Source organism: Caretta caretta, chromosome 18, assembly GCF_965140235.1.
Source record: "Caretta caretta isolate rCarCar2 chromosome 18, rCarCar1.hap1, whole genome shotgun sequence".
In the NCBI taxonomy this organism is placed as follows: domain Eukaryota; kingdom Metazoa; phylum Chordata; order Testudines; family Cheloniidae; genus Caretta; species Caretta caretta.
Window position 1 is genome coordinate 14667948 of NC_134223.1, and position 27144 is coordinate 14695091.

General features: G+C 50.4%; 2 protein-coding genes across 8 annotated transcripts in view; one reads left to right on the forward strand and one right to left on the reverse strand.

Annotated features, from left to right (window-relative positions):
- The window catches only part of NOC2L (NOC2 like nucleolar associated transcriptional repressor), an 82750-nt gene extending 77604 nt beyond the window's left edge, over nt 1–5146 (reverse strand). The window contains exons 1-3 of the mRNA XM_048824767.2: nt 4994–5146; nt 3158–3337; nt 488–665 (exon numbers count right to left, since the gene is read on the reverse strand). Of these exons, the coding sequence (XP_048680724.2) occupies nt 488–665; nt 3158–3337; nt 4994–5124 (489 nt within the window). The 5' untranslated portion in view covers nt 5125–5146. The remainder of the gene's footprint in view (nt 1–487; nt 666–3157; nt 3338–4993) is intronic.
- A 1827-nt stretch (nt 5147–6973) lies between these two features.
- The window catches only part of KLHL17 (kelch like family member 17), a 38141-nt gene continuing 17970 nt past the window's right edge, over nt 6974–27144 (forward strand). Inside the window, exons 1-5 of one of the 7 annotated variants that reach the window (XM_048824990.2) lie at nt 6974–7157; nt 8166–8395; nt 10978–11133; nt 13634–13711; nt 26654–26906. In XM_048824990.2, the coding sequence (XP_048680947.1) occupies nt 26696–26906 (211 nt within the window). In that variant the 5' untranslated portion in view covers nt 6974–7157; nt 8166–8395; nt 10978–11133; nt 13634–13711; nt 26654–26695. Of the gene's footprint in view, nt 7158–7318; nt 7671–7841; nt 8396–9916; nt 10053–10977; nt 11134–13633; nt 13712–17075; nt 17355–26653; nt 26907–27144 lie in introns of those variants that run through there. The other 6 variants (XM_075121204.1, XM_075121205.1, XM_048824989.2 and 3 more) reach the window with 6 other exon arrangements.

A 27144-nucleotide genomic window follows, 5' to 3' on the forward strand; every position in this document is an offset into this window, starting at 1 on the left:
ACAATGAGGGCCCCTAAGATCTATGGAAATAAAATAATAAATAATAGGAAGAAGGGGGCCGTCTGGAGCGACTTGGAGGAGAGTAAGGGTGCTCTGCACGTGGGAGACTCTCCCAAGTGTGTGGGTGGGAAAGTGCAGAAAGCCCAGGGAATGTGGAAGAGGAGGACCATTGCCAGATGTCAGTGTCTCCATGTAGAACAATACCCTATCACCTCACAGGGATGCTGCAAGGCTCAGGGGGAGGTGATTGGCTGCTGGAAATACTAGATTATTGCACTATTATTATTTAAATCAACAACTGGTTTCCAGGCCACCAGCCCTAACTGCCTGCAGACCTTTGAGGAGACATTTCCCTACTGCTCTGTACCATCACACACCAGAAGCAAATTCAGCCGTTGCACTGAAACTCACAAGCAATGGTTATGCCATGAAGGTAACCTATTTTAAAGATGCCTAAGATACTCCTCCATCCTCCAGAACCCAGTACCTCGAGCGTTTCAGGCAGAGTGTGCAGCCCCTTCTCCTCCTCGTCAGAGTCGTCTGAGTCATCAAAGTTCAGCAGGGAGCGGTCATTTTCTTGCAAGAACTTGTAAAATTCAGGATCACGTTCCTTCAGCCGCGAGAGCTGGTCTTTGTGCTCAGTTGCCTTTCCTTTCTTCACGTTCCTGATGGAGGGGGATCAGAAGAATTAAGATCTGGTTATTTATTCAGAGCGGAAAGTACGTTAGGAGTTGTACAAGCAAACCAATCTAAGCTGTTCATAAAAGCCCAGACTCTAAAATGCATATGCTTAAATGCTGTCCTAAATAAGGCTGGCTTTCCTGAATCAGGGCCACAGTGCACAGGATTCTGGGAATCTTTCACTGCTTGCTTTGGGAGAAAACCCCTTTGAATTGGTAAAATAAGTTTTCATTCACATCTTTTGCTGACATCCTTTGTTCAGAAAGGTCCTTCTAAATTCCACAGGAAAGCAAAAAAAAAAAAAAAGCTGTCCTTGGAATCTGCAAGGGAACACATCACTTTGGAAACTTGGCAAAGACAGGCCAGAAGATCATATCACCTTATAATACAAACCAGGTGCAACGCTCTGTACCTCGGGGGAATACCATACACCCCCCCCCCCAGGTTCATCTTTATAAAATGATTGTGTGGTATCCAATGCAAAGTTTGTCATGTTGGGCGTCTTCGGAAGGCTCGTGATGAACTGAGCATGGTTGTTATAGTGATGTTATAGTAATTGTTACAGTAACGTTACAGGTTATAATTTTTCATGTATATAGTTATGAGGCTGAAAACGTATCCTCATGACTTAAACAAGCACAGGCAAAAACTCTCCAAGAACAGAGAGGCAGTTCACACCTCATCAGGTATGGGACAAACCCAGCCCAGCCTCACAGGAACAAAGGATACTGGGCTAGGCAGCAACAAAAGAATCTGTTAGACTCTCCATGGAGTCACCCCCTTCCCTTGGTCAATTTGGAACTGTAGCTCACGAAAGCTCATGCTCAAATAAATTGGTTAGTCTCTAAGGTGCCACAAGTACTCCTTTTCTTTTTGTGATGAAGTAAAGCTCATCTGAAGAGCGGGGGGGAGGGGGAGAGACGGGACAAAGCCAAGAGGGAAAAAAGGACATGATAAAAGGGAGACACATTTGCCGTGCGCTCTCTCTCTCCCACCTCCATCTACAGACACCACAGCAAGCGACCAGAGTGCTGATCAAAGGGGAGAGCCTGGCTGAAGAGCAACCAGCCAGCCTGTGGTGAGAAGCATCTAAGTTTGTAGAGACATGGAAAGTGTTAAGATCACTTAGAATGTGTTTTGCTTTTATTTCATTTGACCAAATCTGACTTCTTGTGCTTTGACTTATAACCACTTAAAATCTATCTTTATAGTTAATAAATCTGTTTGTTTGTTCTACCAGAAGCAGTGCGTTTGGTTTGAAGTGTGTCAGAGACTTTCCTTGGGACAACAAGCCTGGTGCATATCAATTTCTTTGTTAAATTGACAAATTCATATAAGCTTGCAGCGTCCAGCAGGTATAACTGGACACTGCAAGGTGGAGGTTCCTAGGGTTGTGTCTGGGACCAGAGATATTGGCTGGTGTCATTCGGTTGCACAATCCAAGGAGCAGCTTACATGCCAGAGGCTGTGGGTGACCAGCCCAGGAGTGGGGGTTCTCACAGCAGAGCAGGGTAAGGCTGGCTCTCAGAGTCAAGGATTGGAGTGACCTAGCAGATCACCTGTCCGGATAACACCAGAGGGGAAAAACGTTTTTTTTAAAGTTGTCTTGGGGAAAACAAATTGTGAAATGTTGACATTTAAAAACCACTTCAACCAATAAATTCCAGCAACTTTTCAGTGAAAAATTAGTACGACAATCTGATCTTAGCTAGCTCTATTTCTACAACACCCTAACATTCTGCTAACAGAGAGGCAACGTTCTAGGGTGCCAGTGAGAACAGCCAAAAGTTCACACCAGATTTTCCAACCAAGTTTAAAGGCCCATTAATTCTACACATAGCACCAAGCCTGGGGGCCCAGCAACAACAGTTGCTCCCTAATCCAGTTTGGATTTGTACCATAAACAGGACTTTACTGTGTCCCTCAGCCAAGCTACAGTCCTGGGACATGTAGCCAATTAGGGGATATGCTTAAAACATGGCTAGATCCTGTCCACATTTATAGCTAGAACAAACCAATTTAGGAAAATCAGTTCAGGGGTCAAGCATGTTGTAACTGAGCCCCTGGATTCTATTACTGTTGTAGTGTAGACGGACGCAAAGAACAGTGCTTTAGAAGAGATTAAATAAAGCTCTGTGTAAATTGGAGCAAAGGGTTTCGGGGCTGAGTGCTTTCGGCTTTGCCACTGGTCTGCTGGGTGACCCTGGGCAAGTCACACCTCTCCGTGCCTCAATTTGCCCACCCGTACGATAGGGATAATGCTACTGGCCTCTTCTGTAAATCACTTTGAGATCGACAGATGAAAAGAGCTAGGGATTATTGTTTTCATTTTGTGGACAAAGCACCAGTATCTCAGGCTTTATTAAGATGATGTGCTTAGAACTGAAACACTTTTTAAGGTGGGTCAGTGGAGTGGAAGAATCTGTACCTTCAAGGACTGTTCACACTTCCCCAATCAACAAGCAGCCACACTTACTTTTCTGCAGTTTTAACTTTGAGTGGCTCCTTCTTCTTTCCTCCTGCCAGGCCATTCTGGCTTTGTTTCCGATTAGCAGGCTCTTCCACAAGCTCTGAGGTCTCCTCTTCTGAGTCACCATCAACTTCTGACTCAAATCCGGAAGTTAAAAATTCATCAACGCTCAGCTCTGCCAGTTTTCTAATTCCAGAGGGAGAAGAGAAACAAGGTAGGAAGAGGGAGGAAGGGGAGAGGATTAAGGGTTTTAAATCAAGCTGATTTTGACGCTCATATCATACAGCACTCCTGCCCATTCCCGACTCCCACCCCGCAACCAAAAAAGAATACCTACTCAGCATGATACAAAGTATTTACCAGAGAAAAACAGCCATCTCGATAGTTAATGTAAGATTTCAGTATCCCAAATTTTACTCATGAAGTGGGTCCACAGGCTTCACCTGGCCTATTCATAAGGGATGCAAAATATCTGACCCAAGAAAAGATATGGTCCTTTTAGTCTAGTAGGAGATGCGTGTTTCTGATCAGTATCAGAGCCAACATTCCCAATAAACCACCTTTTGTTGAAACTACAGTATAGTAATAACTTCTGACTTTACCTGATCCAGTAGGTACAAGGTTACACACAAAACACAGTGCTTTACACCCCAGAAATCATTTAGAAAGTGCAGGAAGCTCTTACAACACCAAAGACCAACCGCTTTCTGTTTTGTAGCTCACCAAAAGCTATTTAATTTAAAGGCTTCCCACGTTTTATTTCAACCAGGAAGAGGAATTACAAGATGAACAGCCTGTTGACTTAATAACTAGTTTATAATCACACACTTTAACAAAAGTTAACGGCACAAGTCTCTTTTGCAGCCCGTGCCGTTTTGCATAACACGCAGAAATACTATCACTTGTTAAGGATGAGAAGGGATCAATATCTTTCTAATCACTGCTCACTTTTCAGGGGCCATCACCTTAAGAAATTCCGGTTTGAAGAGAGGCGATTGGATACAAATGTAAAGCTTCCAACCACTGTGTTTGTACAGTTCGTGGCCCTGATCTGTGACTGGTGCCCCAGGGCCCTATCACAATTGATGATAAATGATGCCAGTATGCAATATTCATAAGAGGTGCCCCCAGCTCCAGGCTCTCAGTGACCCCGGCCCAGAAGCAAATAAAGCCTGCTATAAGCATGGCTCTTTCACCCCAAACACCTTCCTCCCTGCTACACAAAACTCAGCTGGATCCCGCTCAGACCACCCACAAACTGCAGGGATGGTCCCCATCCAACTCCGAGTTTTGCAGTTAGGCCCTTAGGGGGCTTCATCCGGCCCCCCAGCTCTGGACACCCCTTCCCTGGCCCAGAGCCTGGCTAGGAACTATAAATGCAATGATCGCTCTCCCCCGCCCCCAACACAGCCCCTTTCCCATACACCTAAGGGGGCAGCCGGGGGGGGTTCCCTTGTGGGGGGAGCTTTTCCCTTGTGGGCCCCCCCTCCCCAGAGGGGAGTCCCTGGCTGGTGCATTGTGCAGACTCCTTTGGGGTTAGAGCAGCTGGAGAGAACCCCCCCGCCCCCGCCAGTGGGGGTGCTAGCCCATGGGGGGGGGCTAAGGAGGAATATTTTGGAAGCCCCCCCAACACATACTAATAATTAATCCCCCGCCCCACCAGCTGCTCGGGGCCCTAAACAACCGCTTGGCTCATGCCTAGCGCCGGCTCTGAGCCGCCGCCCCCCCGGACCCGTGCAGCGGAGGCGGCGCAAGCGGCAGCCCCCGCGCACGTGCCAGCGACCCCTGGGCCCCGCGCCTCCAGCCGCGAGCCCAGCGGGCCCGCCCGCGCGCCGCGCTCACCTCCTGCCGCCAGCCGCCATGGCGCCGCAACGTGCCTCTCCCACAATGCAGCGGCCGAGGGGGAGGCCGGGAGGGTGGATTCCTTGGTTCACGAAGGTGGGGGTGCAGAATCGCCACGCGGGAGGGCGCATGACAACAGCTGCCTCCGCAGGCTCAGCTGATTACGATCTAGGAGGGGGAGCTCGCTCTCAGTTAAAGGACCTGCACTGAATCAAGAGGAACAGCAGAAGGACCATACTGGGTCAGATCCGTGCTCCATCTAGCCCAGTGTCCTGTCTTCTGACAGCGGCCGGGGACAGATGCTTTAGAGAGAATGAACGGAACAGGGAATTTTTCCAGTGACCCATTCTCTGCTCTCCAGTCCCAGCTTCTGGCAGCCAGCCAGCCAGGCCAGGCCTACACTAGGAAATTAAGTCAGTAGAACTGTGTCGCTCAGGCGTGTGAAAAATCCACACCACTGAGCTCTGCAGGTGAGTTGACCCAAGTGTAGACAGCACTATGTCCACGGGAGGGCTTCTCCCGATAAGTCTCTCATGGAGGTGGAGTATTTTAAGTGTAGACCTGTCCTCAGAGACTTAGGGACACCCAGAGCATGGGGTTGCCTCCCTGACCATCTTGGCTAATAGCCGTTGATGGACCTCTCCACCACAGAACAAGCACTGGTTGAAACTGGAGATAGGCTTGCTTTTTGAGCTCTGAGTCTCTCTACTGATATAGAGACTGAGATTTCAGTATGAAACAGCAAACACCAACCCTTGAAGCACATTCCTTTTTAAAGACATCAGGTGATAGCGCTCTAGGCTGGATTTGCATAAGTGACTAGTGATCTAGGGTGTATAGGTGCCCAGTCTGAAACTCCTCCAAAAGGCCTGGTTTTCAGCACTTTCTGAAAACCAAGCCCCTTTAAAGTGCCTCAAGTTGGGCACCCAAGTAACAAATTACTTTGGCAATGTTGACTTGAATCTTTACAGAACTCTCTCTATGATATCTCTGAGTATCAATCGCGATATCTATTCTACATAGGTTCTTACATACTGAGCTACTGTCACTCGCGTGTGGTTCCTTCTCTCTCTTACCCCCTACCTAGGAGGAGAACAGTGTTCAGTGGAGTGTTTTGTTTTGGTAGGAAGGTGGGTTTTTAAAAAGTGCTCAGAGCAAACATGTTTCAAGATTGAATGTGTATAATTTAATACCAAAATATTCTCTATCTCACATTTTCTACAACACATATAGTTTAATATTTAACCCATGTTCTTGACTATTAAAATGTCTCTCTCATACCTATTTTATAATGCTAACATCTATTTCTCTCTGTATTTACAGACACACACACATAAAGAGTGGTTTTAGAGTAGCAGCCGTGTTAGTCTGTATTCGCAAAAAGAAAAGGAGGACTTGTGGCACCTTAGAGGCTAACCAATTTTATTAGTCTCTAAGGTGCCACAAGTCCTCCTTTTCTTTTAACACATAAAGATTGCAGTTCTGCAAGAACTTACTCAAATGAATCCCTTTAGGCAGCTATGCATGTAAGTCTGTTGGATTCAACGGGGCTCTGCAGGAATCCATCCTCTTTGGGGCCTTACAGAAAACTGCATTCCTGCGGAGGAAGGTTCCAATGATTTTGGATCAATTTTACGGGTTTTTCTTAAAGTACTTCCCTCCTTGTGAAGGGGGTTGTGGTGTGTCTGTGGCAATGGGACACTTTCAAATCTCACCCCTTTGTTAAAAGAACCTCTCTCATCCAACCTGTTCCCAGCTTGCCAGTCCTGATACTAATTATTTTAGAGGATTTTTTTTTTTTAAAGAACGTGCCACTTTTCTATTAGGATTTTTAGTACCGTTGACCGGCGTCTCCAACCCAGCAATGGAAGGGAAGGTCTAGAGCCAGACCGCACAGCCCTACTAAATACCACAGGTTGCAATTCAGGAGCAGGCGACGACTTTACACGGAAAGAGCTGTTATTGCTCCAGACACAGATTAGAAAGGTGCACTGGGGAGAAAAGGAAGCCCCTCTGTGACACACTCAGAGCGGAGGGCGAAGGGGGGATTTGAACCCACGAACTGAGTGCAACTATGGCTGAGCTGAGCCAGTAGGATACCGTCCTGTCTGACCAAGCCAGCGCTAGCTCCTAGCCCCCCCCCCCCCCCACAAGTTTCACTTGGGTGAGTGTGCTCTGGGAAAGGGTCTTTGTTATTTTTTGCACGGAGGGGGAGAGAGGCATTGGGGAGCGCAGCACTGAACAATGGGGAGGGAGATTGAAGGTGGACTCGCTGCAGAGCCACACATCCTTGCTGCGGTCTTCTGTCTCCATCATGCATGCAGCCGGTGTCCTGCGATTAACTCCTTTTGCAGGCTGATGCGGTACAGTGCAATGCATCCCCCCGTCTGCTCTGGTTCCCCTCCCTCCCAGGCCCCCATTATCTTGCCTTGCCTTGCAACAGAGCCGGACCATAAATCACTTTTGCAGCCCTTTGTTTCTCTGCTGCTGGAGCAGCTGCGGTTGCGGGATAGGCAAGGGCTGGTGGGGAGCCCGCAAGGCTGAGCTCTGGTTGGCCGAGGCGGCCGGACGGACAGACAGACAGACAGACAGCCCCTGATTTCTTGCTAATGTGCCTGTTCTCGAACGTACGTCTCTGCTGCATTTAAACCCGTGCGGCTTGGCGGGGTTATTTCAGGTGACTTCCCTTCGGAGAGCTGCAGCTGTCAGACCCGGCGCGATTCAAAGAGGGGCTCACCGGCTTTTAAGGCCTGTGTATATTAAATATATTGCATGTTTGCAAAAGGCTTTCGGGGTGGCCGGGGGGGGGGAGCCGTGGGGAGGGGTCAAGTGCAGTTTAAAATCCCCCTGTCCCCGCACGACTCCAGGTGCAGTGGCTAAAAGCCTGCAGTACTGCGCCCTGCATCCAGGAGACCGGCTTTTTAAGGCGGAATTCCCATGACTAGAGGCCGCTTCCGCCTCTTCCCCGTCTCCCCCCCTGACCCCGTGGGGTGGGTCAGGGCAGGCTGACAGCTGCCCCCGGCAGTACAGAACCCGCATCACGACTTTTGCTGGGCCAGTGGTTTTGAAAGAGCGGGCAAACGTGTCGTGCTGGGGAAGACTGGGGAAGGAGGCGGAGCGGCCTTAAAAGTCTTGCCTGCACCTGGTTGGTTTACATTTGCGTCAATTTCAGCCCTGTAGAATTTGGGGGGCTCAGGACAAAGGAATCGGGAGCTGGCGGCCCTCGGACCATCGGAAACCTGCTGCCTCCCATTGCCCAGCGTGGAGCGAGAGAGGGGGGGGCTGCTGGGTGGTCCTGAAGAATCAGCAGCGGGGGACAGCGCGCAAACACGCACCCAGCATCTTCCGAGGAGATCCGGGCGCTGGAGATTAGCGATGAGCCATCTCCCTGCACCTAGATCTGTAAGTATGACCGAGCAAGGAGAGTCGATACGGGAGGGAACGGGGAATGCAAAGGAAAAGGACCCAAAGCATCTTCTCCCCCTACCAGGCTTTTCTGCCCCTCATATTCTGTTAGTAACAAGAGTTGGGTTTTTTTTTTTTGAAGGGGGCATAGAGAGTCGCAATTTCTCCTTGAGAAGTTGTGCCCTGTCTTACGACTGTCATCAATTCCCGTTGCAAAAATGAGCTGTGTGCCAAGTGGGATTTGGTGGGTTTGTTTGTTTGTTTTTTGTTTTTTGCTGAATTGTAGAAGTGGGAAGCGCTCCTTCCCATAGCAGGGCAGAAATTAGGGCCATATATAGCTTCTGATGAACCAGGCACTTTCTCCTGGCTAGCAGGAGAGGCTCTAGTGAATTTGCTGTGTGTGTGTGTGTGTGTGTGATGTCCCTCTCAAAGGATTGTTTTTTACCCTAGGGCTGATAGAGCAAAACCATGTAAGTTCCGCACCATAAAGCTAGTGAATTTCTTTGCAAGTTGATAGAGGGTTGGGATTACACAGGGAGTGCCCTGAGGTAACATGATGCCTTTTGTCCAGTGAAATGTTGTAAGGACATATGCAAAATTAAGTTCTCATTAAACCTGCCTTTTGTGTCTCTTACTTATTACCAACCGGACCCTAACACTTAGGCTTTGGGGTTTAAAATCCATTTTATTCCCCTGTGTATAGCTGATCTAAGCAAGTTATTTTAAAAAGTCCTGGGTTTTAAATAGCTGATCTGCTTTAGCAGTCTCTGGTTGCTGTCTGTCAGGATCGCAGTGCCTTTTTCTATGCTGCTACAGTTAAGCATCTCAGTCCTAAATAGGACTGAACTCATTAAAAAAATACTCTGAGCTGAAGCCTCATGAGATTCGGAGGCTCAGAAGGGAAGTTTTCAGCCTTCTAGGTGTTCTTACAATTCCATTCATATTAACCCTGCAATGGGAAAGATGAAATCTGAGCACCCTGTTAGTCTTGATATTCCCCACCCTGCCATGCAGCTGAAACAGCAAAGGTAGGAGTACTGCTACGGGGAGACCCTCCAAGCCCGCTCAGTTGCACCAAAGTGGGTTTCCCTGCCCCCCTGCTGTGGCTGCCTTTGAGGTGGAGAGAGCCTCCCACTGTCACTGTAGTAGCTGTGACATCTAGACTGGCCGAACCAGTCCCAAGTAGGGGTGGTCTGATTCATCCAGACTGCCTCAGCTCGGTAACCGAGTAGAGCATCCCCTCTCTGAGGAGCTGTCGGCTTTCAGATAAGGTCGGTGGGACCCAGGCTGTTCCTGAGGGGACTGGAGGGAAGAAATGCACGATATCTGCTGGATGGCCTTGCCCACCAAGGTGTGGGGTTGACAGAAGGTATAGCGGTCAGCCACTTGCAAAATAGACCTGTGTCCTTTCTGGCAGGTTAAGGCCAGTGCAGAACCTGTGGGGCCCACTTTGATCATTCATGCCTCTCCAATGAGAAATAATCTGCCAGCCGCCCTTGAGTGGCGGTTAGAGCCTTCCACAAGAAACCATCTCCGGGCATCAACAGTTGCTGCCGGGCAAAGATACGGTTGTGGCTGAATTGCTCCACTTGGATTTCGTGGGTTGCCTGGGATCTCTGCCCGTCTGGCTATGGAATGGAGACGATGGATGTTGGTGGGTGACATTCCCTTCTAGCCATGGACACAGCTAAAAAGTCCACATGGATTTGATATGATCTATCCACCACTTCCACCCTCCATGTCTGCAAGGTGTTGACTCGCTGTGTAGTCTAGTGAGGATGGGCAGAATGGCCTCTCAATGGGTTTGTGATGTCCTGGAAGGGAGTAATGGACAATTGCTGCTCCTCTCTAAAGGGTCTTGCATGTAGACTCCCGGGAATTTCCCTCCTGATCTTCATGCATATGAAGTAACATGGAGAGGTTGTGAAGTACTTTTGGGCTGCTTTGTCCACGCATTGGTGGACACCAGGCTCTGGCTCTGAATGCAGATTCTAAGATATTATTCCTGTCCCAATTTCTGACCAAACCATGAAGCCAGGTGACAGCAAAGTGGGTGTGACTTGCTCCTGGCCAGGAACTGGCTGGGGAAGTGAGTTGGAGTGGGCAGAAATGATGCCTGCACCCTCTGTTCGGGGATCTATGTAGTCCATGAGTCCTACTGGACCCAGTATTGCTTTGAGAGCACAGGAATACTAATGGCCCATCATGCTCTGCATCACTTTTGGCCGCTGGGGGGTAGCAAGGGCTCCTCTCTGGACCAGTGTTTACTACAAACACCCAATTGCTACATTCGTTTAAAGGGGGGCGTAATTCAGTGGAGGAGGGTGCTAAGGCTTCTGAACTGGTGGAGCAGTTTTTGGGAGTTTTTTGTCTTGCTGAAAATTATTCACGAATATTTCTACCATGCCCAGGAAAGTGTAAAAACTCCTTATATCCTGGCTGTTGAGTGAGCCGTGACCTGCAAAGGATTTCCAGGATCAATAGCTCTGTCACACAGCCTCCTGCGTAAATAATATATCTTTTCGTCATCACAACAGCTCAGGAAAAGACCATTCTGGCATTTCTCTCTCTTTTTAAAGGCCTAGCTTGGTATCCCAGACTGTGATGCTCAGAAGGAACCCATGGCTGTCCATTATCCCCACTTAATTTTGTCCCCCACCTTGGGGATCTGTGAGTGAATCTGTGAGTCGGAAGATCTGGGTTCTATTCCTAGCTGAGCTGCTGTGTGACCTTGGGTGAGTCATTTCAGTTCCCTGGCCCTCTCTTTCTCCTCCCACCTGTTATTTGACTTGTCTGTTTAGTTTGTAAAGCTCTTTGGGGCTGGGACTGCCTGTGTCTGTACAGCACCCAGGGCAATGGGGCATCTGTAATACAAACAACTAGTATTTTAAACTAAAGCTAATGCTTCCTCTGGCTCATATTAAAGATAGTCCCGGCGGAGGCAGGTGAGGACTGTGCATGAGCCTCAGCTTGGCTGTAGTGTGGCCACTGTTGTTATGCAACGGCAGCACAATCCTAGAGCCAGCACCACACCGCCTCACTTGTACAGAAGCGGAGGAAAGACAGGACCACTGAAAGCAGCCGAGCAGGCCCTCTGCCAGCCCCAATGCTCCCCTGTGCCTTCCGATTGATGGACTCCTGCTGCCTCCAGGCAGGTGCACAGGGTTGGGTAAAAGTGCTCCCACTCTATGCCTTCCAGGGCAGGGGAAAGCAGAATTTGACCCTTTGAGTTTGTGCATTCATCAGCGTGTCCTGTTATTTGACAGCCTGTGTGTTAGGTACATTGACCCTTCATAAAGAGGTAGAGAGAAAAGGCTTAGCTTAGTTTCTGGGCCTTTAATGGGTTGGTTTGATGTTGGACCTCAGCACCCAATGTGCTCCCCGTAGGCTGAGCACTTCAGAAAATCTGGCCCCAGGAGTCCACTGTTAGAGGATTAGCCCCAAGCTTGCAACTGCATCCATGCAGGTGGATCCCTGTGTGAGCCTCAGAACTCCATGGGGAGATGGTTGTAATAATAATACCCAGCACCTCACAAAGGAGAGCAATATCCTTATCCCCATTTTACAGACAGGGAAACCGAGGCACAGAGAGGTAAAGTGACTTGCCAAAAGGTCACCCAGCAGGCCAGTGGCCGAGCGAGGAATAAAAGCCAGGTCTTCTGAGTTCTAGTCCAGTGCTTTAGGCCACAGCATTGTGGCTTTCATAGAATCATAGAATATGAGGGTTGGAAGGGACCTCAGGAGGTCATCTAGTCCAACCCCCTGCTCAAAGCAGGACCAATCCCCAACTAAATCATCCCAGCCAGGGCTTTGTCAAGCCTGACCTTAAAAACTTCTCAGGAAAGAGATTCCACCACCTCCCTAGGTAACGCATTCCAGTGCTTCACCACTCTCCTATTGAAAAAGTTTTTCCTAATATCCAACCTAAACCTCCCCCACTGCAACTTGAGACCATTACTCCTCGTTCTGTCATCTGCTACCACTGAGAACAGTCTAGATCCATCCTCTTTGGAATGCCCTTTCAGGCAGTTGAAAGCAGCTATCAAATCCCCCCTCATTCTTCTCTTCCGCAGACTAAACAATCACAGTTCCCTCAGCCTCTCCTCATAAGTCATGGGTTCCAGTCCCCTAATCATTTTTGTTGCCCTCCACTGGACGTTTTCCAATTTTTCCACATTCTTCTTGTAGTGTGGGGCCCAAAACTGGACACAGTACTCCAGATGAGGCCTCACCAATGTCGAATAGAGGGGAACGATCACGTCCCTCGATCTGCTGGCAATGCCCCTACTTATACAGCCCAAAATGCCATTGAACTTCCTGGCAACAAGGGCACATTGTTGACTCATATCCAGCTTCTCATCCACTGTAACCCCTAGGTCCTTTTCTGCCGAACTGCTGCCGAGCCATTCGGTCCCTAGTCTGTAGCGGTGCATGGGATTCTTCCGTCCTAAGTGCAGGACTCTGCACTTATCCTTGTTGAACCTCATCAGATTTCTTTTGGCCCAATCCTCTAATTTATCTAGGTCCCTCTGTATCCTATCCCTACCCTCCAGCGTATCTACCTCTCCTCCCAGTTTCGTGTCCTCTGCAAACTTGCTAAGGGTGCAGTCCACACCATCCTCCAGAGCATTAATTTTGTTTGTAGGGACAACGTACACACAAGGTTTTCCTACCCATCCTCAATGGACATATCCTTTCCTTGAGATAGTGGAGTACAGCTGAGGAGTAAGTGGCCAGTTCCATATCAGTAAGTTGCCACCTGTGATCAGAGGCTCTGAGCCTGGGCAGGTAGAATGCATGCACCTCGCTTGGTGTACCGCCGAGACAGAGTGGTGTAGCCTGAGCACAGGATGGGGAGCCAGCAGCTCCTGATTTTGAGTTCCTCTGATACTGACATCTTCTGTGCCGGTGCACAAGTTGCTTACTCTCTCCCTGTGCCTCAGTTTCCACCATTCCTAATATGGGAGGATGATACTGACCTGGAAAGGCCCAGGACTGGACCTGCCATGGGGTGGTGCAATGGGCAGCAGCAAAGGTGCATAACTCTGAGCAGCGCTCGGGTACCACAGCATTAAGCCTAGAAGGATAGCATAGGGGGAGTTTCAGGGAAGGAATGAGGTGCATCAGCAGGATGGTGAAGAGGAACCTGCCTGTACTGGGCCTGATTATAGCCTTGCAGGGGCACCAGGCACATGCACGCAATATCCTCAATATGATGCATGCTTGTGTCTGCAGAGAGAATTCCCAGGGAGGCAATTGTGCTGCACGACCCACCTCTCCTCCAGAAGGGACATCTCTGCTCCTTGACCAAAGGTAAAGTGTTTTTTTCATTGCCGCCAGTCCGCTCCCCGGCTGAGTGCACCTGGGGGAGGAGAGTGATGTCTTCCTCCATGGAATTGATACTTCCCTGAGATGGGTATGTGGGATCATCTTGCCTCCTGTGAGGTCTTCGCCCCTGCTCTAATAAGGAGTGGCCATGGGAATTGGTTACTGGATCTCAGTCCTTAGCTTGCTTAGGGCTAGATCAGAGTAAGGATCTCCCCCTCACTTCTGCACAGGGCTGGGAAGATCCAGGCATGCAGGCACCCCGTCTGTTGGGTACATCTGACTCCCACTGCCGCAGGACCTGAGCGCCTCCCCAGGGTATTTTACACTGCCTCTCCCCAGCCTGGAGATGAAAGAACTGGATTTGGAGTAGTTTGTGTGAAGAAAGTACTGGGGAGGGGTGGAGAAGTCAAGCCAAAGAGATGGATTTTGCATTTAGCTCATAACATGGTGAGACCTGTAGCCCCTTATCTCTCGCAGGAGCAAGAGTTCCATAGCCGAGGTGCAGATGCTGCTAAGGTTCTATCTGGCACTCCCACCACCGCCCTTAAGGCGTTGCCCTAGGGCATCGTCCAGCCCGAAATTCGCCCTTTTTTAAAAAATGCAGGTGCACGGGACAGATGTGCAGAAGAAACGCTTTTAATTGGAAAAGGCACCAAACCTCCCCACCCACCGGAGCAGACTCCCAAAGCCCTGATGAAGGTTGTTAAAGCAATGATACTGACCTGGGCCAAACAGGCAGTGTGCCAATCCCTATACCCTGCCTGCAGCCACCACAATCTCTGCATGCTACAGAGCTGGCGATTATGTGCGTCCCACCCCCAAAGCTACACACACTCCCTGGCAGCCTGTCACTTCCTTGCCGATGTCTAGACAGGAGGATTCAATGCGCGTCGTTATGTCTAATTCATAAAAACGTACAGGGAGAGCTGGGAGCTAGTGCTCCTCGCTAGTGCGAGTCATCTCTATCTGTTGCACCCCACACTCTAGGCAAGTCGAAGAGCTGATTAATGCTGCTGATCAGCAGGCGCTCTGTGTGTGTGTGTGTGTGTGTGTTTTCTTGGGAGCAGAAAGAAGCAACTCCGTCAAGGAGAATTATAGCTACTCTGTTAATTGGGTCCTGGTGGCCTGCAGATGGAGGATGCGCGCTGGGGAAAGGTACACAAGAGAAGAGGCCTTTTTCAATGACATTTTAGGCCAGGTTGTACTAGAGGCTTGTGCACGTGGTTGTCGCTCGCTGGGTCTTGCTGCAGAGGATGCATCTATGTGCGGGGATCTGCTGTTCGGCAGTCGGAGGCCATGACAGACGCAACATGCAGTTTAGTCTTTTGGCTTCTGTTGCTGGCTGGCTGGGGAGGGGGGGCCTGTGTGCTTTCTCCTTGTGCCCTCCCTCCCTGCGGGTGAGGAGGGAAATTGCGAGATGGGGCTGCTGAGTGCCCCTTCCTCCAGGAGTCGATGTTGGCGCGTCCTGTCCCGACATATTTATGTCTGTCAGTAAGGAACGGTGCTAATCCATGGCATCTGCAGGGCAGAACTGGGGTTTCCTTTTGAGTGCCACCTTCCCAGGCACACTTGATCTTCTCTCCTGCGGCTCTCTGCCGTGTCGTCTGGCTTCTAGCTGTGCTGAGCTGAAGAAATCAATGGGCTGTTACGGCGCCGGATTTGCTTCCCTGGGAGGTTAGCTGTGCAACAAGCCCCTTGGAAATGGGGATGGGGGGGGGGGGTCAATTCCACAGGAAATATGCTTTTCCGATAGGCCCCTTGTGCTGCGCTCTAGCTCTGCCAGAATACTGGCACATGGACTTTTGTGACCACTATTCATGTGTTTTGGCTGTATAACAGGGCTGTGAGAATCTGAGCTGCTGTATACACTGGGGTGCCTACCAGCATTCCAGGGATATGAAGGAGAAGTCTGAAAAGTATGGGATCATGCTTATTTTTAAGGGTTGGAATCTCATCGTGGCTTGGTGATGGTTCAAAACCATCCCTTTATATCCGAGTCTGGTCCTTTGGGGCCCTGGAATACAGAGAGGAGGGGCCTTAGAAATTATTATTGCTTGCAAACATCTCATCTGATCTCGTGTTCCTTAGTAACTGCTTCATGGATATAGGCTGTAGGACGTTGGGACCTCTCTTAAAATACTGCACAGACGGCCACCCTAGCTTGGATTCCTGTGTTAATTTCATGCCACCACCTGGCACTGCTTCTCTTCAAACGGAAGGTGAGAGGGGTGAGAATTTGCACACCAGGTATCTGGTTTGTTTTACTGATGCATTTGCTCATGCTGTATTTCTGGCAATGCTGTGCAGTAGAACCACAGAGCCTATTGTTATGCTGTCAGCAAGGCTATTTGTGCCTCATGATTGTTCCTGGGGACTGTGTCCTCTATTTGTGTTCTGCCCCAGTGTGACACAGAGGACAACTTCTAACCCTATCCGTGCCCTCTTTTTTTTTTTTTTTTTTTAAAAAAAAGCATTTGTGTGCAATTCACACACACACACACACACACACGTGTGCGGAAAATTGAGGATTTTGAATTGAGTTTTCCCTAGAACAATACAAATGCCCCAAAAGTCCTTAAGACAGGGCTAATTATTAGGGCCTTTTTAAAAGAGGAAATGGGGAAAGCATTTAACTGCATTCAACATATAAAAAATGTTTAAACAGGGGAAAAATACCAAGCCTTCATTACTCTTTTCTAACAGTGCCCCAGTCAATATCAGGGGCTGCACATATACAAGAAGAATATGGTCCCTGCACCAAATAGCTTTACATTTAATCCCAGTATACGTTTAATCCCAAACTGTGGAGCCCTGTGGACATGGGTGAGTTCCCTACCCTGATCCTGCTGCAGCTCATGCGAACTCATTGGTTTTTGCCCAAACACGCCCCTTTCCTGTTCTTAATTTAATTAACCCTCTAAGGCAGGGCTGTGCTTACCCGATGGCAGAGTCAGGACTCAAGTCTGTGGGTACAAGGTCTGCTGAGATACATCCATTTGTAGGATCGAGGCCATAAACTTTGTGCTTCCTCCTGGGATGCCTTAAGGAGAGGCGTTCCTCTGGGGAGAAATCCTCCCTCTTGAGTCAGCCTTTTATCCTCCTGAGTTGGAGCTAATGAGACCCACTTGGTCTGGTTGCTAGGGTGAATCCACAGAATGGCTCTGCACCTGGGGCCTGAGCCTGACACACACTCACATCCTCGTAGTGAAGTTTCCTAGGCAGGTGACCAAAGGAGGGAGGCCAGAACTAAGCGCCTAATGAGCTTACCTGAACCCATGCTTCCTTGGACACGTCCTTTCTCTGCTCAAACTGTCCTCTCCTCTTGCTACTCCATGTACTTACAAGCAAGGAAGGAGCTGCAGAAGAAGCTTGAGACTGCATCTCAGTGAGGAGGGTGCATCTAGTGCTTGACCTTGCAGGTGCCCACACGTAACCTCCGTCTGCACCAGAGCCCGATGGCGTCGTGTTCCCTGTTTATGTGCCATGCAATGGCTTGCGCACCCCTACCGCAGTGCTGAGCGCCACGAGGATGCTTGAAGGCAAGATCCGGGCCTCTATGGAGACTCACTAGACCTGTCCTGTTGCAAACAGCACAACGCAACCTATCATCTACTGGCTTGAAAACCAGGTGCAGTGTCACACCATGGTGGTGAAATGGGGAGAGGACAAGCTCATGAAGTCCGTGAGCGGAAAAGGTCTAATTGCTGTGGGAGGTGGGGACAGGCCTCTTGCCTCTTCTTTGTCCCTCCCACCCCCATCCTTCTACCCATGGCTCAGGAATGGGAAGGATCTACAGGCCCCCCTCCCTCCATGTACCTCCCTAGATCCCTAATGCTGCAGGAGGAAGCAGGCTGACTGGGGTCCCCTTCAGGAACTGTTGCACACCCTTGTGGGGTGGGTGGGGAAGGGAAACAAAAGTCGGCCTCTCCGTAGGACCCTACTGCCTGCTGCAGAAACAGGTGGGAGACAGTGCCTGATATGTAATCTGGATCTCTGCCCAATGGTCAGGCCACTAGCCAAACACTTGGGAAACCCAAATTCAAGTCCCTGCTCTGGCACAGGCTTCCTGGGTGACCTTGGGCAAGCCATTCAGCTGCTCTGTGCCTCAGTTTCCCATCTGTACAATGAGGGTAATAGCACCCCCCTACCTCACAGGGGTGGTGTGAGGATGAATACAATAAAGATTGAGGTGCTTTAATATGACCGTGATGGGGGCGGGAGCATATAAGTACCTTTAGCTAGATTTGGCCATCACTGCTAGGTAATAGCCTGCAAACTGTTACAAAATACAGAGCCATCACCTTCCCAAACTCAGCACTGAGAGAGCCCCTTTCCCCCAATACCTGCATGCTCCCTTCTCGTCCTCTTGTTCCCTTTCCTTAGCCTGTGTTTGGGGAGCTGCTGGGGAGGGGGCGGGAGCGACTCTGCATGTCTGGCCCCCGCTGCATCTTGAAGCTCAGCCTACCAGCCACATGCTAGACTTCTCCCACTTCTGGTCTCCTCTCTTTAAATGCAGCTAGATCGCCTCCGACCCTGAGGAGCTGGCTGCCCCCAGGGGACCAGGAGGGCCCTGTCTCGGGCAGCCCTGCACGTCATTCCAATTCTCGAGTGGCATGAGACGCTGGCCGGCTGCCCCAGCGGGGGAGTGCCGTGCTGAGGGCATTCTCCATGCCTGCTTCACCCTAGTGATATTCGCCTGGCTTCTTCCTGAACAGCTCATAAGCATGGGTGACAGTGAGCAATTCCTGAGGGGTAAAATCCCTGCGTTGTGTGTGTGTGCGGGCCGGGTCGGGGGATGTGTCCTTCAAACACCACTAGCTAATAGCAACGGTGCAGCCATAGGCACAGTGTCAGGGCCAGATTAACCCTGCCCCTTATGAAGTTGTTCACACCGATGCACAGTGAGTAGGGGAAAAAACCCGACCAAGTCAGGCTGATGAGGATTCAGATTGCCGCCTCTCTGCGCCTTGCTCCATCCTTCACACTGGGGTGCTGGAGGTGCTAGGAAGGGCTCAAGGATGATACTGGGCCAGTGGGTTCTGTTAAAGAGACCCTGCCAAGCAGATCAGACTTCCCCTTTGTACAGGAGTGTTGGAGCTAAGTACGCCTGGCGTACAGGGGTGCAGTGCATTGTGGAGAAAGGTGTGCTCCCCAAGCCAAACCAAATCCACTGCTCCCTCCACACCCCGTTCTGGAGGGCCCCTCAGGTCTTCATGGCTGTTGCAGCCAGTTCAGTTTCCCCTTCTGATGGTTGTTCTCTTGGGTGCCCTGGGTGGGGATCCAGTGCTGCCAATCACCCTAGCATGCTGTGTCCATGTCCTTTGGTAGCCTTGCGAGAGCAGGACTTGTGCCTGAAAAGATTTTTAAGGGCACTGTAAGGCCTGCAGCTAAGGATGGGGATGAATTATCGGTGCAGTGCAAGAGGGGGTACCTAGGAGCAATGCAGAGACCTGAAAAGGAAAAGTCTTACACCTGTCTGTGTGTATATACACACTCCACCTAGAAGCATCCCAGTCACTTGCTGGCTTTGGGGTGGAATAGAGGACATGCACTCCTGACTCTCCAGCGTGTCCCACCTCTGCCAGTGAGCTGTGACAAAGGATGCACAGATCCCCCAGCCTGGTCTCTTCCTGCTCCTCCCGCTCCTTGCAGCTGACTGGATACTGACATTTCAGTGCTTTCACTGGTGCAGAAGTGGCCTTGGGTTTTGGCCTCTTGTCACTTGTCAGCCACAAATCAAGTGCATGGTTTTTAGGGCTAGTGTAAGACTCTCAATGGTGAATTGGAACCAGGAAGCCAAGATGGACAGGGATCCGTACTGCCAATGAGAAGACACCACTGCAGTATATTGCGCATATGTCATAGACCAAATCTGTCATAGAATATCAGGGTTGGAAGGGACCTCAGGAGGTCATCTAGTCCAACCCCCTGCTCAAAGCAGGACCAATCCCCAATTTTTGCCCCAGATCCCTAAATGGCCCCCTCAAGGGTTGAACTCACAACCCTGGGTTTAGCAGGCCAATGCTCAAACCACTGAGCTATCCCTCCCCCACGGTGGCTCTTTTGTTAACCCTTTTCCTTCTGCTTCCCACTGGGAGTGAAACCCAGGAATGGTTTTCTCCAGTAGTGCTGTGGAATGCTACTGGTTCAAAGGCAACGTACGAGTGGGGAGATGCAGCAGGAGGCCGGAACTCTGGTTCTAAGATCACGGGTCTTTACTCCGTGAGCTAAAGATCTCGGTCCGTTAACTCAATAAACAGTAGTAGACTCAAACCTGTGTATGGCCCAGCCGTAGCATCGCTCCATATGACCAGTTACTTGAGGAAGCACAGAAATTGAATGCTGGGTACGTCAGCTGGAGGGAATCTACCCAGCAGCCACCTGGGAGTCCCCCGGCACCCTGGTTCTTGCAAAGAGGCATCCTGTGCCGAGCATTTCAGAGCTCCCAGCTGGCAAGGTAGCCAGGATTGCAGTGCCAAGAGAAGCCAGTTCTCCCAGGCCTGTCTGTTTGAAGGGCAACCCCAGAGCCTTTTTCTGGGGAACTGACTCTCTGGCCCTGTTCACAGCTCAGGGTGTTTCCATTCACTCCCTCGAAAATATGCTTTTTTGGGCAAGAGAACAGCCCTCCCTTTGGGTCAGGATCATTTGCATTCATTAACCGAGCCGTTGTGCACGGCCACCTTCTGTTTTTTTGTTTTTGTTTTTTTTCCGGTCGTAACTTAAGAAATTAATATTCATCGGCCGCTGAATGTATCCGAGCTGACGTGTCACACATGCAGCCCAACGTCTGCGCGCTCAACAAAACCAAGCTTGTTTCTCCCCCTGTTTGTTCAGGAGACTGGCTCACTGTCTCTTGTGATCCAGGCACTGTTCCCTATTCATTCCCTTTCAGTGGGGCTGACAGAACCTTCACTTCCTGAGCGTGAGATTTCTTATTCCCGTGCACGTTTTTAGTGCCGGCATCTCGTCGGAGAGTGCTGCTAGGAACTGGCTCCCCCTCTGTGCCCGCAGCACAAGCAGGGGCAGAGCGAAGATTCCCTTCTTTCCCTGCCAACTCCGACAGTCCTCTCATTACAGCTGGGAACCCACACCCATTCAAGGCAAAGGGGCAACCCCGCAAACAGGATCAGGCCCTCTATCCACGGTACAAGGCGCAGTAGTGCAGTGTGCTTGACTTCTGACTTGGTGCGACCACCTCTAGGAATGGGGGAACCCAGTCTCCATGGCCTTTTTGTTCTTTAGCCTCTCTGCTGAGACTGCTAACCAGGGGGCCCAATTAGGGCCCATTATAGTGGCCTCTGATCTTCAGCTGCTCATCTTCAGCTTGTCGTCATGGTGACTGGCAAGGGTTTGTTTTTCTTCTCCATCAGACCTTGTATGAACACCTGTCTAGATATCACTTCTCTATCGCTAACGGCCCCTTCTGTGTTAACTATCAGACTGTGTGGGATGGCGTGGCTGTACTGGGAGATGATTGGTTGCTTCACACCTTCCGCTGGTTCACCTTTAACTTTCCTGAGTATCCCCATGTAGACACGCCCTTGAAGACAGAACCCCTGGCATGGTAGGGAGAATGCCAGATGAGAGATGGCACCCAGTGTGTGGAGGGATGCAAGGAGCCCCTGAGGTGTGCAATGTGCTCAGGTGACACAAACTGAGATGTGTGTGAGCCCCTAGTGGGTTTCTTGGAGACTAATTGAGAAAGAACAGATAAAACTAGATTTCCAATTGTTAGCTACAGCCAGGGGTGGGACGCAGTGGTGTTCCACCCACCATCCCAGTGGCTCTGCTCAAACAATTGGCTGTGTGATACTTAGCAGCCTTAACATTTTAGTGTTGACCTGTGACAATTCCCCATTGAGAGGGAAGCGGTGGCTCCCATCCTAGAGCTGTTGTTTAGTCTGTCAGCCGGGTGGAGACAGGACAGACAGCACTGTACCTGTCCACTTTCCCAGGGTTGTCTTTGAGGATTAAGTTACAGTGAACTGAGGCCAGTTTACTCCTGAATGAGAGCATCCATGCCGGGGAGGGGAATAACGTGCTTTAATTTATGGGCATTGACTTCACCTCTTCAGCTGATTTGCCTTAAGTAACTTCCCTGCGTGTCCCATGTAGACTAAACACCTAACTTCTGCAGGACCCGTTTGGGTTGCCTGAGCAGCCCTGCCCCAGCTGATGCTGCGGTTCATGTTTCCTGTCTTCAGAGACTGACGTCTCATGGTGGGGAATGCTGTGCGTTCTCTCATGCTGCAGCATTGCAAGCAACCTGGCCTAATGTCCTGCCCCAGAGCAATCTGACCGGGTGACTCTGCATGCCATCCTCAGCCAGTCTACCAATGCTACATGTCCAAGGCCAGTGAAACGCAGCAGCCCATGGAGGGGTGTTTGTCAGTCCTCCTGATTTTATTGCCACTCTTGGGATGGTTGGTGTTTTGTCTTAAAGCCCCGGCTCCTGAATTTATGCTATCTCCTGAGAATCTCAGCTTACTTTTTTTACATATATAAGTTCTGAGCTTCTAGGGTTGCAGAGAAGCTTATGAGTCAAGTGTCCCCTGTAGGCTCAGACACCAGAAGGCAAAGAAATGGAACCAAAACGCTCTTGTGAGATGTGCTTAAAAACCATGATTTTCGATTTGTAGATTCCAAGGCCAGAAGGGACCATTGTGATCATCTAGTCCAGTGTTTCTCAATGACCGGACCGTGAACCGGTGCCAGTCCCTGAGATCTCCTGCATAGAACAGGCCATAGAACTTACCCAAAATAATTCCTTACTGGAGGGGCTGAGTCATTTTCAAGCAGCTGGGGTTGGTGATACTGCGAGTGGCAACCAATATACAGTACACAGGGCAACAGTGAAGTTTTGTGCAAGGACCTGAGGGCAAGACAAGACCACAAGCCATTTTTAAGGACCCATCCCCAAACGCCTCACTTAGTAAACTGCACGGAACTCTGTTTTTCTGCTGAGGGAGGGCTGGGAGGCCCCGTCGGCCCTGCGGAGGTTTGAACCTGTGTTTCCAGGGCATCTCAATAATGCAGTTTAAAAAGTGCCTGGTTTCCTTTTATCTGATTGTCCATTAACTGCCCATGCTCCACCTCCCCAGCAGGAATGGAGGGCAGGGGGTGAGTTGACACCTTTTGCTGCTGCTGTGGTCTCTCTGCATGTTCTACTGCCCTGTCTGTGACTTATGTCCCCTTATGGCATTACAAGACTACTGCTGGCTCTGCTTCTCTGGGACTCCCCTCCCCCCGATTGGCTGGCAGCCCCCACCCGTTCCTGTCAATCACTGATGGCTAATGTTGCCTCTAGGAAGGAAAGAGGGCTCTGTGCTCTGAGGCAGGCTGGCAATTCAGTCACCGGTCAGAACCCCCCATGTGAATATAAGGAGAGGAAGCCCAGGGAAGGGAGCGGCCCCTACACATGGTACTCTGAGAACTGCTCCTCTGTCACCAGGCCGGGAAGCCTAGCTGGGAGGGGTACCCCCCAGGGATCTCCTGTGCTTGTGGCTTGGTGCATTCACTTTCCCATGCCTTGCTGTGAGGGTGGCTGCTCCTGTGTGTGCTGGATGCAGCATGTTTATGTGGACGCAGTGCGGGGGGTTGAACACCCCCAGGAGGTGCCAAGAGGGTGTTTAGATACAATTGCTCCACAAGCCCGAGTCAGGGAAAGCTGCACAGGATAATGCCTAGCGCCTCTACTTCCCTGACCTCCAAGCTCTTTGTAAAGAGGGTATCATTCTCCCCATTTCACAGATGGGCAAGTCACTTCCCCAGGGCTGTGCAGCGACTCAGGGGCAGAGCTGGCAAGGGAACCCGGAGTCCTGTCTTCCAGCCCTGTTTTCTAAATTCTAAAGCCCCTCCCCCAGCCTCCAATTTCAGCCAGGGCATGCCTGGCATGACGGGGCTCTTGCTGCAAGCTCAGAAGAGCGCAAGGAAAGATCTTGGTGTCCACTTGCTTCCTACGTCTCTCTCTTTTCACGTAACCCCCTCCTCCACCACCTCTGCTGGCGAGATGTGGAAAGTGGCAGCGAGTGATTCCAATTAGAACTGGAGCATGCCTAACATCGTAATGGGCAAAAGCACGCCTGGTGGCATATTAAGCGGGTAAACTAGCTTCAGGAGGCGCACGGATCCCTCCAGGGAGCCTGGGGGTTTGTCTTCAGGAGATTGCACCTGGGGAGGGGAATAAAGCAATTATTGCAAAGCCCGTCCAATACAATAAAACAGCCTTTGGAAACAGTCCTTGAGCACAGCCTGAGAGGGTAATAATTATACCTCGCATTAACCAGGCTGCCTTTCAGCCCAGCATTTTACCCACGTTAATTAACGTGCCTGGCGTGTATTATACATATTGCAGCTTCACTAAGGACTCTCGTAATCAGCATTTGGGCTCCCAGGAGTTACAGGTGGAGAAGGTCTATTCGATCATCCGATGCATTTCCCCCTTTCAAGGGCATGATGATGTCCCGTACTCCCCCCACACGCACCCATCGCTGGAAACATCAGTTTTGTTTTGGTTTTTTGCTTTTGTCCTGTGTGTGTGAGCCTCCACTGGAGACGATGGGGGTGAGAGTCTGAAATTTTTCTCCTTCCTCTGTGTGTGTCTGTTAATCGAAGTACCAGAGGGCATTGCAGGTTTCTCTCCTGCATGTTATTGTACCCCCCCCACACACACACACCCCAATCCTGGTACATTGTGTGCTGCTAAAAATAAATAAATCAATGTCTTCACGGCTGAGCAACTGCTGCATGGGGGAGTTCTATTTTTAAATGCCTGGCGGACGGTGGCGTGTAGGTGCGGTGCAGGATACAGAGGCTGGGGAGACTCTCTCGCTGCAGGAATGCGGGGGCAGGTGGATTGATCAGAACGTGGCTAATGATTTTCAAAAGTTGCCTTTTTCCTTCACCCTCCTGGCTCGCTTTTTTTGTTTCTTTTTCTTTTTCTTTGGCTGCTGCTTGCAGTGAGAATCTAAAAGCCTGTCAAACGCCTTTCAAAACATGGCAGGCGGCTTAGACACATGTGGCCTGCCAGCATGGCAATAGAAGAAGAAAATGTCTTAGCAGAAACAAATGCCTTTCTTTCCCACATCCCTCAAATAGGGAACCCTTCCCCCCCAGATTCACTAGGGATGACATGGATTGGGGGGGTGCAACATTCTTACTCTTGAATTCAAAGGGTATGTCTGTGGCGTGCTCTCATGACCCCATCCAGGGGGGCTTTTTCTTGGTGGAGCAACTACACCAAAGCTTGTTCAAAGACACTCCTGAGTGTGGGTAAAGCAGGCTTGGCGTAACACCCCATCTCCATGCCCTGCCTGCAAAAAATCCAAAGTTATTTGCTAAAGAGAATTTCCAAAACCTTGACTGAGGCTGTGGTTGGTCTCCAGGACTATCCGTCTCCTTAGATCTGCTGTAGCCAAATAGCAAGTTGTTGGGCTGGGTGAGAGAGAGAGAGAGAGAGAGAGTGTGTGATAAAGTCAATGCAGGAAGAATTACCCACCATAGGGCAAATTCTTCTCCCACACCTATATGAGCTATATGATTAACAGATGGGCTGTGTTGTCACCCCAAATGGGCTCCTCTATATAAAGGGTGGCAACCTGGGGATGTTAGCCAGAGTACAAAGGAGCCCCTCATCAGCGGCATGTGGGAGCAATAGGTCTGACCTACGTTTCAATGTGTGGGCACCCCAGTTTGGTCCCCAGCAGAGCTACGTCAGGATCTGAAAAGCCTGGGGGGCTCTGGGGTGGAGGCCAGACATGCACTATACTGACTGGGGAGGCAGCGTACTACGTGCGGAGGGAAACAGAGCATTGGTCTTTATTCTTTTCAAAGCAATCTGAAGAACTTCAAGGAAGAGAGGGCTCCTTTCCCAAACTGGGCTGCAGGATGGCCCCAGGTTCTGCGGGAGAAGAGACCAGAGATCTGAAAAGACAAACTGCTCTTTTCAAAATATTGCACTAATACTAGTCAGTTGCAGTTTAAATAGTCAAAGAGCTTGTATCAGTGAAGTAGAGTGGGAGATTCTTCTCCAGCTGCATGGTGATGAATTATTTCTGTTGCCATAGACCAGGGTCCCCATTATGCAAGGTGCTGTAGAAATGCACAGTAAGACACAGCTCCTGCCCCAAAGAGTTTACACTCTGAGCAGGCAACTGGTGAAGAGGGAAACTGAGGCACAGAAGGGGCAGTGATTTGCCCAAGGTCACCCAGAGCCAGGAATAGAACCCAAGTCCTCTGAGTCCCATGGACTATTTCATAATCTACGACACCGCTGCTGCGTATAATACAGGGAGCATGGGGTATTTATTTTTATCATTCAATTTTTTAGTCTTGTGTTTGTTTTAATAGCCTGGGTCTTTTAATTAAGCTCTGTTTTACCCATGCAGAGCTGGTGTGCTATGGTAAAGGGAAAAGGTAGCAATCCAAGATTAATGCCTATGCTGGTGTAGCTTGGAAATGTGCATTGTTAGACTGACTTGGATAAGATACCTGGCTATAACTTCAAGGAAAAGCTCCTGTGTACGTTTCTAGCCATGTCTCCAACCGAATGTTGCCCTTATTTTAATTACACCCAGTGGGCTATGTCCTGCCCTCAGCTGGACCATTGCAGGATGGGGTCTTGGCCCTAGTGTCCACAACTCTTGGCACTCCCATGGCATCTCAGTTCCTCTGTGGCATCGGATGCTTCTCTAGGGTGATCCTTGCTCATGAGAATTCACTGCAAAGTTTGGGGGCAGGAAGGCATTTTCCTCCCAGTGGGGCCCATTGCAGGGGACCTGGTATGAGGGAAGCTCTCCTCCCAGGGGGACTTTGAGCAGGCTTGCTCGGCTAGGAAGCAGACGAGTGTATCGCTTGGCGGGAGCCTTGAGGAAGTGGCTCAGCCTCAGTCGTTCCTCCTTCGCTGACCTCCCTGGCTTTCCCCTGCAGTGACCCCGCTGAGAACCGAGTGCCCGCCGTCGCCCTGCAGCCATGGAGGGGGGTATGCAGCTCCTCAACCGGGACGGCCACAGCATCTCCCACAATTCCAAGCGGCACTACCATGACGCCTTCGTCTGCATGAACCGCATGCGGCAGCGCGGCCTGCTGTGCGACATCGTGCTGCACGTGGGCACCAAGGAGATCAAGGCCCACAAGGTGGTGCTGGCCTCCTGCAGCCCCTACTTCCACGCCATGTTCACAAGCAAGTATCTGACTCTTCCCAGGAGCCCATGTTCTCCCCATTCCCTTTTGTCCTTTCCTTCGGGCCTGCAGAGCTCCAGACCCCTTCCTTCTGCACTTTCTCTGACCCGCCTTGCTCCACACCGCTCCCCACCTCTCAACCCACCTCCCCCTCCTGCAGCAGCCTCCTTCCCCCATTCAAATCCAGTTCCCGCACCAGGCCTTCCATCCCCAACTCGCCACGGATAAGAAGGCTGGAA